A 14,670-nucleotide genomic window follows, 5' to 3' on the forward strand; every position below is an offset into this window, starting at 1 on the left:
TATGTTCTCTTCAATTTGTTACCTAATGGCATTGATGGATATAATGTTTAGGTTCTATAAAGGCGTATAGTGTATAATGTATGTACTATATAGTAATAAATGTTACTGTTTTCAAAATAATCGACTATCTTTATAATGTTATTATTAACTTATTAAAGCTCTATTGAGTCTTGACCTAATTAACTTTTATACTTTACTCAGTAAAGTTTACTGTATGCCTAATAGGTAGGTATACACTATACAGTAAGCCTAATAGGTAGGTATACAGTAAACATTATCAAATATAATAAGTAATAAGTAATAACACTAATTATTTTAAATTAACGTGGAAATAAATTAGTTAAGTTAATGTATTAATGCCCAGTCTTACTAGATAGTGACACTTAGGTATAATATTATTGTATTAGACTAAAAATGAATATAATCTATAATGTAGGTACTATTAATGTCTATTTGTTAAAATAATCTTTTAAAAAACAATAATAGTAGGTACCTACCATAATTGTTAATTTTTTAAACAATGTTTTAAACTATATAGTTATATAACATTAGTTATCTAATTTACTATATCGTTATCACTATATACCAACCTATACTTATTATATACGTGGATTTATAACAGAATATAGAATTATTTTATTAAGAAAGCACCAACTTATGTTATCCTGCTTGTTTTTGAAATACCTAATCAATTCTAATTATGTTTTAACCTTGATCTGTCTTTACTCAAAAATGGACAAGTCGAAACACCTGCGCAACACGTGTCAACTAATTCGATGAATAATAACTATTTTTAAATGGTATTCGAATTGTTTTGGGCATGAATATATAAATGTATAATATATTAAATCTTGTCTTAATTAATTTAATTTGTCGGTAGATTGATTACGAACAAAGTTGTAGTTTATATCGTTCGACTAATTGGCCTAATGTGAAATGTATTAAGTATAAATATATATATATATATATATTGGTACTATGAGTACCTACTACTTTGGAAAATCAGACTGTTCTTATTATTTCTCACACATTGCAACTTGGAGTAATATTATTATCTATTATAAATTTACAACAATAGTTATTCGTTCATAAAATATTAGCTATTTACATCGTGATATGATTTTAAAAAGCATTGGATATATACGTTGTCATCAAAGAATAATAAATAATTTATCACTGTGAATCATATACATAATCGTACACGATGACCCAGATGCCGATTCTTCAATGTTCTTTGAGTCCTTGGATTACCATATGGTTGCTTGCACGTTTTGGATACGTAAATTTCAATGTATCTTGGCCTAATTATACGTAATAAATATAATTTGGTTTTATATAGAGAACTTAAAAGTTTGAGGGTTATAACTTTAGTAGGTATGTGGATTTGGTAGTTCAAATATTATGACCGTGTTGGCCACCTTTGCTAACACCTATGTATTATAATAGTTATCAGTAGGTACCTAAAGTGAATAAAGTTAACAAATTTTAAAATAATAATTGTATAAAATCGATGATCATAAAAAGGATACTAACACAATACAATCGTTAAACAAAAACTAAAATATTTCAAATGCACAAACCATATTATTATATAGGTTTCATTTATTTTCAAACTTATCGATTGTCGCATTGTTTAACCAAAACAATATATTTATTTTAAATAATATAAACTGTAAGAATGATCTGTACCAACAAATGTTTAACCTTTTGTTTTTCTGTGATATCTGATAAGCATTATTTTTTAAATCGTATATCTTCTACAGTATGCAGTACTTACTTACACATTATTTCTACAAAAAATACAAATACAACAAATGATAAGTAACGTATTTAATATAAATATTAAGTATACATACTTGTAAGATATTATTACAATACATTTTATATAATATACTAAACGTAAACATTTGCACGTTGTTAATTATTTTTTCCAATAAATGAAAACATTCGAAACTAGTATATTGTGGAAAGGGAACAGTTGTATACTTGAACAGTATCAAGGAACACATGTAGGTGTCTTCACGGATGGCGCCTTAGCAACAGTTTGTTTCTTATACCGATCCGATCAACACGTTCGTTTTTGATTAAACCCGTTCCTCGCACACAACTTTATATTCATTTACCTACGCGTATTAATATTATTCACTTTTTTTTTTGTGAGCAAATATTTTGATATTATCTTTGTTATTTCTTAGAAAAAGTGTTGTGATTACCAAAACGACAAACATAATATTCAGACATTTCTTTGGTATGTACCTAACTATATTTGTAATTTTATTGTTAATGAACTAATGAATTACATTATTTTAAAATACTTTATTTGATCATATTTTGTTTTTGACAATTATGACTTAATTAATGGTGAAATTGTGATTACTTATGTAATTTCTTACATTTATCAATATACTAAATGTAGGAATAATATAATTATATAATTATCTAAAATGATATATTACAACTATTTGGCTCTTTAGTTAAATAAAAAAAATTAAGATACCTATCTATCTACTTGGAGCCATGTCTTGCTTTTTTCTTGTTTTTAAATGTCTTGCTAAAATACTGGTTATTGTGGTATAGAATTTTATCTTTAGTACAATACTGCATACACAACTATTTATCTTTATCTGAACATGTTTTGTGTTTTTTTTTATTTTATCAAAGTGTAAATTTACATATTTATACATGCGATATATAGGTATTGTTATTATACATAATAGCTAATACAATGTCCTAGTTCTTAAAAAATATAATTTGTGGTTAAATAAAAATAGTTTTTCGATGTAGGTATTTAAGAATTTATAAGAATATTTAAAGTAGGCATTATGTTATTGATTTATTTAATATATTAAGAATATTTAATAATAATAATAATTGGAAGAATAATTCACTGATATAAATCACAAACAGAAAGGATTAGGTAGGCACTAATAATAATATGTCGTGTGAAGTCCGAATTATCGTAAATTTAAATTTCAAAAGAATTGTTATGTCATGTTGTATTTAAGTACCTAATACACTTTTTTGATTATGTATTTTAATAATATTCCTATTTTATAATAAAATGTAATTATTGTAATAATGGCAATGCATAAACATACTTGATAGCTTAGAAAATTCAATCAAAAGTAGATTTTTAAAAATATTGAGGATTTATATTTGTTTAAGTGCTACATTATTTAAAGAAAGCAATAATTAGCATCATAACGAATTAACGATTTTAAAAATAATAATAATAATAATAATACAAATATTATAGTATTATTTTGTTGTTATTACTTGGTAATAGTTAAGCCGAACAAATTGTAGGTACTTTTTGATGATAACGATATTATAATTTTTTTCTTTATTTTGTATGTCCTGCAGTACAACCTCGCAGTGAAAGCTAAAAATTATTTCGTTACCAATAAGTGGATCGATTAAATTTATTAAAATTTATTACACTTCTTTCAAAATGTATCTTAATAAATATTATTATTAATAAAACAATATTAATCAACAAGCCGGTTGTTTTTATTTGTATAACATAATTGCTATAATGTGTTATGAGTACCTATACGAACGGTAGGTACCTTCGTTGTATAATAAATAGAAATAGAAATTATGTAAATCTGAAATGCCCATAGGATACATGTATTGGATTCAATATTCACGTAGGTTTGATTATACTAACTCTATATTATGAGTAGAATGTAAACTGTGGTTTTGTATGCTTAGGTATAGGCAATTTCGATTATAAAAAGGTTCTATATTGCCATTTAATGTTCGTTTATAATACGTTTATACTGTCCGTTTTCTTTGAAATCCCAACTAGCCGAATTATTAGCTGACAGGCTGACAGTGTAAACGACCGGACATCAAGAGTCAAAAGGGGCCCGTCAAACTATATTATCAAGACACACCCTCTACCAACACTATTTTTATTATTTTATTAAATTTGTAAGTCGTCATTGAGTTGTTAGCGAGTAAAAACTGGTTATTATATACACTTCCTTAGTTGTATTTGTAGTTTTTTCATACAAAATTACACTTTTTAACTAAATTCAATGTTTTTATAAACGCTTTACGCCTTTACGCCATATATTTTTAGTTTTCATGATTTACATTACCTTTTAGTTAAATTATTACTTCAATTATAGCCAATGTGCGATAAATCACTCCATAAACAAATTCTGGCTATGCCATCAGATTTACTATTAAAATTAAAGTTATTAATTTACCATACGTTTTGATATGTTGGGGCAGAGTCACATGAGGCATTACGTAGGCAGTACTTACTATGTTAATTTGCGAAAATTCGAGATATTTATTGCTCAAGAATATATTTTATAATAAAAAACCGGATATAAAAATAATAAAATTACCAAGAACATTTTTTAATTATTGAAATTGTCCAAATGATTTTATATTTTCATATCTAGTATTTACGGATTATACATTTATATATATACAATATTATATTTTATAAGCTGTACCTATTAAAATATATTTTCAAAACGAATTAGGTACTTAAACTAAAATACAAAATTATATATCTCAATATAACGTCATAACTTATGTTTACCATTCGGTCTTATGAAATTAGTTTTAAATTGTTATACATACCTATATTGTATAAATTAATTTGAAAATCGTAAATCTCAATTTTTAATATTGAACAAAATAAATATTTATTGACTATCGATATTAATTATTTTTTAATATTCAATATGCCTACGTTAAACTTTTATATTTTTTTTTATAACATATTATTTACATATAATATTACAGGTATGTTTAATATTTATATCAATATATATTATATAGGTACAGCATAAATACTCAATAAATTACTATCTTTAACTTAACCTATTTGATTCAACCAACAATTTTAATTTAATTTTTTTGCATTTTTGTATTACTGTATTGATATTTGTAAAGATCATCTTTAAAACGTGTTAATAACGTTAACACAAAATAAGTTTAAAATAAAATCAAAGATTTTTAGTTATTTTTACTTTATATTTTTAACTTTTAAAATATGTTTATGTCTTAGTGTTTATATTCAAATACATTTACGACATTATATCCCCAAACTAAAATTATTATTATACATTTATTATTTATACGCAGTTGTATTACGATTTAATCATATATATTAATTGTCCAAACTCAATATTTAAAAAATGGCTTTGATTATAATAAGTAATAAAAAAAAAAACGGAATAAAATATAATTTTTAATAAAGTTAAGGTAAAATAAAATATGACTTTGTCTTGTACTTGAATGACAAAACAAACCTATTTTTATCTATATGAATGTCATATTAATTTTACTATTTAACTATCTAACAAACGCATAGATATATAATCAAACAAAATTAAATAAATATTTTCCAAATACTTCGAATACTAAAAAATAACAATTATATCTTACAATTTAATGTAATAAAATATAGTATAATGGAATAGTTATTGGAATTTTATTGATTTCCTTTAGATCTCCATTTTTATTATACGACTTCCTGTGTTAATACCAATAATATAGCACTAAGTTAAACATTTTAAGCATATTTGATTAATGAAGATGACTAATGCTAGCCGTTTGTGTTGGGGGCAAGGTTGGCGTTATAATAACAATATTAAAGGACGGGACGGACAGACGGCCAGTTTCCAAATAAGGGCTCCTCTGGCTCGCCTACTACCACTCACCGCCACTAACAACTGTCGTTCGACCTTACTATTTTGTATTTGACACAAATCCAACATAGAACATTGCGATATCCTAAACTAAATCCTATATTAGAATTATATTATATATTATTATTATTATTATATATAAATGCATATACGATTTACTATTGAATGTCTATTTTACACACATGTTGGCAAGTTACCTACTGCAAATAATACAAACATAATATGGATCGATCATTATTATTTTTAATTTTTACATTATAAAGACTACAAAAATTAAAAAACCTAATACTAAAATTTTTAGTTATATAGCACATTAACTATACTTATTATATTTATATACACTATAACTACTATTATAACTATTATTATATTATTTCAATAATAACTTATAAGAGTTTCATTTATTTATTAGAATAAAAAACTACATCTATTTCGATTACAGTAGGTAGGTATGCCTAATACATTTTAATATTATTTAAACTATTGTTTAGTATGCCTGTATGCCTGTATGACTATAACTATATATACATTAGGTATATATATATATTAATTATATTATATAAATTACACTATACTATGTGTACTATATTTATAACTATTGAACTATATAAAAATAATATACTAGCACTTGGCTCTCGTATTATATGTTATTTGCGCATAATACATGAAAAACTATTTAATTTATGTTATTATTTTCAAGTATCTATAAAGTAGGGTGTTCTCCGAAAATAAAGCAATTAAAAAGAGTATGTTGATGGAAATTATATCACCTCACCACTTGAAATTATTAAATCTTTGTGGAACATATTTTTATTCAATGAAGATCCAGGAGTATATATTTTACAAGTGTTATTCGTGTATTATATTATGCGTGTTAATAGCATAAAATAATACGTAATTAGGTGGGTATAACCGATTTAAGCTGAACAATACTTTTTGAAAACCAACTTTAAAACCCATCAAAATAATTGTAAATTATGGTTATTTAGTGTTATTATTTTTTTAGTGTCTACAACTCGTAAAATAATTCAAAATGTATGTTCCTATATTATAATATGAATATTGTATAAACAAAAACTATAATATAGTATATAAGTACATCTGGTGTTTGATTTGAATAAGGTTTCTTGAAAAGGGACCCGTAAGATTGTCAGAAGTACGTGCTAGTGCATTTAAGACTATAAGACTTAAGTTGTCTTTCACGATAGAATTCAAGGAATATAAATGACTTAATTAATATTGAGAGCAGAAGCATAATATAATATGATAAATGAATACTAACATAAACATTATACGCGCGTATTACTCAGTGACTATACTGACTAGTGTACTATACTGTATACAATATACGATATGTACATGTAGACACATAATATTATAGAAGGTATATTTATTTTTGTTAAATGTAAATTGTGTATGCTAATTCATTTTGCTGTTATTGTTATTGGAAGTTTCCAAAAAGATTAGAATAGTCGATAATGTTTATGTATAATTATAACTTTCAAAAGGAGGTTGAATACATTTCCAAGCAATTATTGTGTTAAATAACTTTCTGATTTTAATATTTATATGTAAAATAATTTACTATCCATCGTATATTGTTGGTAGTTACAATAAAGTCATTGTGGTTAATTTTTCACCAGATGTTAATTAGCATAATTAGTAACTTACACATTGCCATGAATGTTTTACCATGATTTCGATTTTGTTTACGATTATTAGGTATATATTATTTTATATATTAAGAAGAATTAATGAGAATTAGAACAATCGAGGAAATTAATTATTATTAATATTCAAATATATTGATTGTTCACAGTAATAATAGATGTATATATTTTGGGGAAAAATCGTTTTTTAAGCAAATAATGAAAATTTACTGAGTAGGGGATAGGCGTTGCATTTATTAATATTTTTTTTTCATTGTTTCTCATCTTGTGGACGTCATAAACTTCCTGTTCCGTTGACGTGAACGGTCGAAAACAATGGCCAATTTGTCACTTCAACATTGCGTATCAAGAATATTAAAACAATATTTTATGTTTTAACAATATATCAGAAACAGTTACGTGGCTAATAAACCGAAAAGAGATAGACTTCCTGAAGTATAGTAACGTTTAGTATAATAAATAGAAAAAGTCGAATAATAATTAGGTGTCCATTGAACCTTAGAGTCCATCGACTTCACGCATCCACTTTATTTACCCTCGTTTAAATCGCTGGCCACCTAATATGTCACGTACGCAATACATACAATAAAAGTGCATTGGGTTCTCGGGACCAATACTGCGTTTAGTTTCAGCAACTATAAGCTACTTGAAAATTGATTCATTGTCTATTGTCTTAGGATTTCTCTCCCGATTCGGCCGCATAATGTTTACAATTGAATATACCAATATCACAATCACATAAATAGATTTGGCTTAAGTAGGGTAAATGCTCCAAGCCTTGTAACTCTAAAAGTAATGGTTAAAAATGGTAAAAGGTGAATATATTTTACCTATTGAGCTCACTGGTCGCAACTTTAAGTCTTGTCTATATTGCAGACAATATAAGTCCTGTATAGGTACTTATATCCTTGAAAGAAAGTGTTTAAAATCGTTGCGGTGTATACAATATTTTTTTTATAACTTAACACGTCGATGGTATTTTTTATGACCACTGTTGTTAAATATATATTAGCATATTGTAGGTAGTGCACAAGACAATACACCCCAAATATATTACTATACAGGTACTTCGCTGACTCCTATAGGCTATATGAGCAGCAGTATCGATCTATAGCGTACAATTGTTAAAGAAAAATATTACATTATGTATTTATTCAATGTTATTTTGTGGTTATGAACGATCAAAACCTGTAGGAAGGTAGTATAGAGATTACATTTTTATAGGTGTCAAAATATTTTACTCAAAAGACAAGACACGTGTAATGAGAAAATATGTGGGTGTTGTGGTCGGCCGAAACACTTTACAGTTTACTATCCATCTATCACTTTGTGTGTAGTTCTGTTGTAGCAGTCCACTTCACTAGATTTCTTCGATAATAATGTTACTGTGTTAATTTATGCGGTACTTATCGTGTGTTCAGTATCGCTATAAATTTAAAAGAACAATTATATTATCATAAAGCCTATAATTATTGAATGACAATATTGTATTTTACAAGTGTATACTCACGATCAATGACCATTTTATTTAGATACGATTTTTTTTTTCATAATAATTTGAAGAATATATTGTTATTATCTTACAGTATATCAATGATTACTCAATTCTGGTGTATGTAATAATATCATTAGTTTATTTCTATACACATTTCTAACGACTGTTCGTTCTTCTATAGCTCTCAATGATGACTTCACAATTACATAGCCACTCCTTTTGGTCGTTGGAAGACACCCACTCGTTCGCATACAGATTTTTCTTACAGTCTGTCTCGAATTCGCAACTACACACACTGCATGTATATTCGTATTACAAAAACGCTATAATTCTGCAAACCTACGTAGGTACTCGTATTATTAATTTCCTTAGAGTTACTGTAAAGTAATTTTGATGACCATCTCGACGGTTTAAAAATCAATGTCTGTACAATATATTTATTGTTCGTACAAGTATAATATACAACTCATAAGTATTTATATCATTTCAAATTCAATTGTTGACTTTTCCGGTACCTTAAAGTAAATAATCTTTTTTTTTTGAAATATGTCATACCAAATCTCATATAAACAATCATATTATTATATACATTAAACGGATACGGTGGCGTCCTTGACGAAGATTGACACGAAAAAAAGAAGTTGCAACACGCGTGATGATAATATTATTCCAGTAACTACCATGTCTGGTCATGAAGCTTAGTCGTGTTTTAGTGTCGTTCAATGCCACTCGGGAAAGAGAGAATTTACGCACAAACCGTTTGACCGGTAATATGTTTATTACATATAAACACTTAAAGCATTTAAATTTGAATCAAACCAGCAAAATAAATAAGACTTGCATAAGCACGCATGCGTACATCATGCAGTCGGATTTGAATAATCATTACATTTGATAACACCACGCGTATTCTTTAGCGCATTTGTTTTACACGCTAGTAACGTAATGTTAACAACTAATATTATATCCAATTATTAATTTATGTGAAGAAAAATGTTTTATTGATTCTGTACATTATCATATTATATGTGATGTTGGCATATAGCAGCTATATGCAGCTGCTGCAGTATGCCTGTATCGTTTTAATGTAATCGTAAATTAAAACCTATAATGTCCTAGCATTATACAGTACCTAACTGTGACTAGATTATATATGGTACGTTAGCTAAATTTTACGGACGTGTAAAAATATATTCTGTTTCTAAAAGATAATTCTTTGGTAATTCTGTCATAGTGTTGATCTTCAAAATCGCTGAATATTGTCACTTTCACTTCATGCTTATATAGGTTTACGGCTTACCGCGTTGTTATAGACATTTAGCTAATGTCAAGTGTTTATATAGGCCAGTCTGTGTGGTATCTGTGAATGGAAATTTAATATTTTAAATACTGAATATTTTTTCTTGTTTTGTAGATAACTATTCGCAATAATAACAAAAGCATTGTTCGGAATGGCTGCTCGGAAGAGTACCAGAATCTAGACATGGAGTCTAGAATAGGACTTGATTACATCGTTGAAAACCCAGAGTACACAGCGAAACTAGCTACAGGTAATTCATTTTTTTTTCTAAGCAATGATAGGTATCAACATTTAACTAATAACTATACACAAAGTCAGTTTAAAATATTGAATACGTATTTCTATATGATAACATTTACCATACAATATGAACGCTTGAGTAACTATTTATGTTATAATATACTCTTATATATATATATCCATAAAATATACCGTGTGTTCGCAAAAACCGTGTACACTGTATAATTAAATTACACATATACTCAGTACCCTATAAATATTTTTGAATTCTGTTCGCAGGACATAAAACCAGGCTATTATATTATCAATCTCCCTCAGACAGAATTCTAAAATATGTATAGGACACCGAGTGATGTAGGTAACTGAGTTATATAGAGTGTACCCAGCTTTCGCGAACACACGGTATATACTAAATTATAATATTACGTACATTTTTTGCATATTATTTTTGGAAGGTCATTGCCTACCTACGTATAAAAATCCAACGTCGAAAATAATCAAAATTAGTTTATTTCATAATAATTACTAATACGTCACTGAAACAAAGTATCTGAGCAGGTTTATACCTAATATAATAAAACGATTATACCTACAACTACTGTCGTGTACTACGAGTAACATTTCTCAAACCTATCACGTTGATATAGTAAAAGATTATAAGACACGTCAGGGAAATATTCTGGGTTGCGTGTTAAGTAGCAAATCCTACCTTGGGGCGTTATTGGTATTAATTGGTACAAATTATGATCATTGTTTGTTGAATAAAACTGTACAGTGTACACTGCAGTGTACCGACGTAGGTATAGAAAACTATTAATAAGGACTCACAAAATAAATTTTACATATTATATTTCATTTATAAATTCAGAGCTTGCGGCCTAAAAGATAATATCAATTATTTTTAACATTCAGATATAATCGACCTTGAAAAAAACCCTTTAAGGTTACACTTACATGTGATGTAGTTTAAAATTAAATATTTTTATTGAGTATCGTGGATGAATATTAGTAACATTAATCATTATACATATTATTATACTCCTTAAGATCACCCGTAGATTTGATATTATTTAAATCGAATAACAATAAATATAAATATAAATATATTAATAAAAATATAATGATGATTTACAAACACGATGGTATGAATATTGTTTTATAATCAGTTGGATTTCTAGTTGTTAGTATTTGATGGAAGACGGATGCTATCTAATACCGGCTTATTGGTTTACCAAATATGTTATAATTCTGCTTTATTAATAAATTAGTTATTATAATAATTAATCAAACCAAAAATGTAATTTAATTAAAATGTAGGTATACCTTGTTTTTAAAAATTTGAAATTACCTACCTTGAATCAAAAATTGTACTGGACATTTTAAGGTCGTAAGAAAGGGAAACTTGTTTGTTATAAACCGATCCGATTATGTCTATTATACTGACGTAATTTAACAAGGAGTGTTTACATAAAAACGCCAGCAGCTCGATTTAAACAAAAACCTATAAACATGTTCTGGATTCCAAAATATAGACTATTGTATTTTGTAACAATTAGGAACTAATATTTATATTATATTTAAAATAATACATTCAACTAAAAAAAAAATCAAAACAAAAGTAATTAAGATAAGTTCTTACACTATAATTTATATACGTTATACATAGTTTAATAGTTATGTAAATTAAATGTAGGTAGGTATAGATAAGATTTCAAAGTCTTACAATGTTTGTAATTTTTCGTTTTTTTACATTTTTAGTGAAAGTAATTCATGAATATTTTGATCAATAGATTCAGAGATGACATTAAAAGATACGATTCATTTTTTTTTTTGTTTAACAAAATAACATAATAATTATCGGGTATTGAAACACGCTTTTGGAATTCAAAACTGACCATTAAAAATATTGACCCATGAACCCGATATAGCCGTTATTAGGGATAACTAACTCCTTCATATAAAATGTCAATAAATTTAAAGAATATAGCTGTTGTTTGAACCACCATTCATGCTTCAAGCTAACACGAAATAAAATCATATAAAAGTACCGGAAAAATAGTTTAAAAACGTTATTTATCATCGTTAGGTAAATAATAATTTCTCTATAAACAAAACTATTTAATTATATTTAAAATGAACAGATTGACATTACTATGGTATAATTTTATTTCGTGATGTCTTATGGGGTGGTCAAAACTCAAAAGACAGTGTCTCAGGTGCAACATGTTGTAGTCGTTTTTAAATTCCGAGCGGAGCACCAAACCATCAAACCAAGTTAAAAAATAAATAAATCGTATCATACAAAATCGTCAATATCCCTGCTCATAACTGTGGGCTGTGTACTTCATTCCAGATATTAAATGTAGAACTGAATTTAAAAAAAAAAAACAGCTAACGTAATATAACAGTAAAATATTATCTGATTACGATAAAACTTCTGCGTTTTTGTGTTATAACATTATATTCTATCATTTCTATCTAATACTTATACGTATGGAGTAAGCCTTCGCGTAATCTATACCATAGTGAAAATTAATTTTACAAAAAACTACGAATAATGGCGTTTTATGCATTTTATGAACAAAAATAAAGATTTGCACGATTATATATTTATATATTATAGATTATTGACGATTTTGAATATTTTGAAACAAGTAAAAAATTAATATTTGTGCAACGATATTTCTTTTTAATATCTTTGGTTCTTATGTCATATAGCCATACAGTGGCACCCAACCCTATTACTAGGTGTAGTGGTTGCTACACCTTGAAAATAAGGGGTGGGTGAGTATAATAACATCAAATAGTTAATTTGAAATATGTTCATTATTAATCACAGATTATATTGGTTCATACCTTAATATTTATTAATATTATCAATCAAAATATGATAAAATGTATAAAATAATATAATTTTGAGTTTGTGGTGGGTTGGGTGGGTGGGTAAAATTATTTCTTGCTACACCTGAAAAATATATCTTGGGCGCCACTGTAGCCATATAACAAATAAATGTGATATCAAATAAGTAATCTTAAGTAAAAATACTTCAATCTTCAACTTTTATTGTAATAATGTAGTTTTTGGTAAAAAAAATTGGATCTTATTGGCATTTGATTTTTTACCAAATGTGTACATTAGCATTTTCTAGATATATTGTAATTATCGAATCACATTTTTTGAGCAATTTGAAATGTCTACTGTTTTAGTTCTTTTCGATTTATCTACCATGAAAAAAATTTTGTTTGTAAGTAAAAATCTTAAAATTTTACTACAAAATTCCTTATATGTTTTTCTTGCTGAAATTGAAAATAAAAACGAAAATAAATAATCACGATTTAGCATAATAAGCGTTATAGTTAATTTTAATCGTCAAAATCACAACGATTTCCAAATTATTTTGTAGGTAGTTACAAATAAATGAAATTTTAAAAGCTAAGGCTTGATGCTAACTAAAATGTTATACAAAATTACTCCTAAGTTTTTTTTACTGAAATTTAATGTACAAATTTGCATTAAGTGACATACCTACGCTAAATAGTGTCTAAAAAATGTACTCTGCAGTATTAAAAAAATATTATTATAGTTGGGACTTGAAGTTTTCGCCAGTTCGACAGTACAGTCATTCAAATATTGACAAAAATCACGAATATTTGTAAATTATTTTGTAGTTGAATATTCATTATATTTTCAATTTTATTAAAATTAAGGTTTTAATTTAAGGTTTTAAAATGTTAGAGAACGCTACTCAGACAAACAAAACCATATAAATAAATATATAATAGTCTGATTGATCAAAATAATACACTATTCTAAATTTGGTATTCGCATTCCAAGAATTTTGTTTAAAAAAATTAGTTTTGGCAAAATCCAAAAATTTACTCACTTGATCATTATTCTTCTCTAATTTCCTTATACATTATGGCGATTTTAGACTTAAGTAGTAGGTACCACAGCATCTGCTGTATCCGTGCACGCAAACCATGTTTAATAACTACAAACTACGTGTGACATCCTCAGATCCTCTCAATACCAAGTTCCTCATAAGTTGTTCTTACAGCAATTCAAAACATCTAAAATACATTGGCACCATTTTTTTTGTAAGTGTCATTGGCGCAACTAGGGGGGTGCACAGGGGATTTGTGCATCCCCCAGTTTAAAATGTGCACCCCCAAATATAAAATACTTAATCGATAATATTTTGATTATTTTGAATCAAAAAATTATCAATAAATACAAAAAATTTGTACCTTATAGTATATTTGAGGAACATAATAACTGATTAATACTGA

General features: G+C 26.6%; 1 protein-coding gene across 3 annotated transcripts in view; it reads left to right on the plus strand.

Annotated features, from left to right (window-relative positions):
• The first annotated feature begins 2,033 nt into the window (after positions 1-2,033).
• Positions 2,034-14,670, plus strand: part of LOC100159987 (formin-J) — a 42,663-nt gene continuing 30,026 nt past the window's right edge. For 2 of the 3 annotated variants that reach the window (XM_016806485.2, XM_001948057.5), the window contains exons 1-2: positions 2,034-2,248; positions 10,255-10,390. In XM_016806485.2, the coding sequence (XP_016661974.1) occupies positions 10,324-10,390 (67 nt within the window). In that variant the 5' untranslated portion in view covers positions 2,034-2,248; positions 10,255-10,323. Of the gene's footprint in view, positions 2,249-8,932; positions 9,608-10,254; positions 10,391-14,670 lie in introns of those variants that run through there. The other variant, XM_029488293.1, reaches the window with a different exon arrangement.

Source organism: Acyrthosiphon pisum, chromosome A1 (assembly GCF_005508785.2).
Source record: "Acyrthosiphon pisum isolate AL4f chromosome A1, pea_aphid_22Mar2018_4r6ur, whole genome shotgun sequence".
Lineage (NCBI taxonomy): Eukaryota > Metazoa > Arthropoda > Insecta > Hemiptera > Aphididae > Acyrthosiphon > Acyrthosiphon pisum.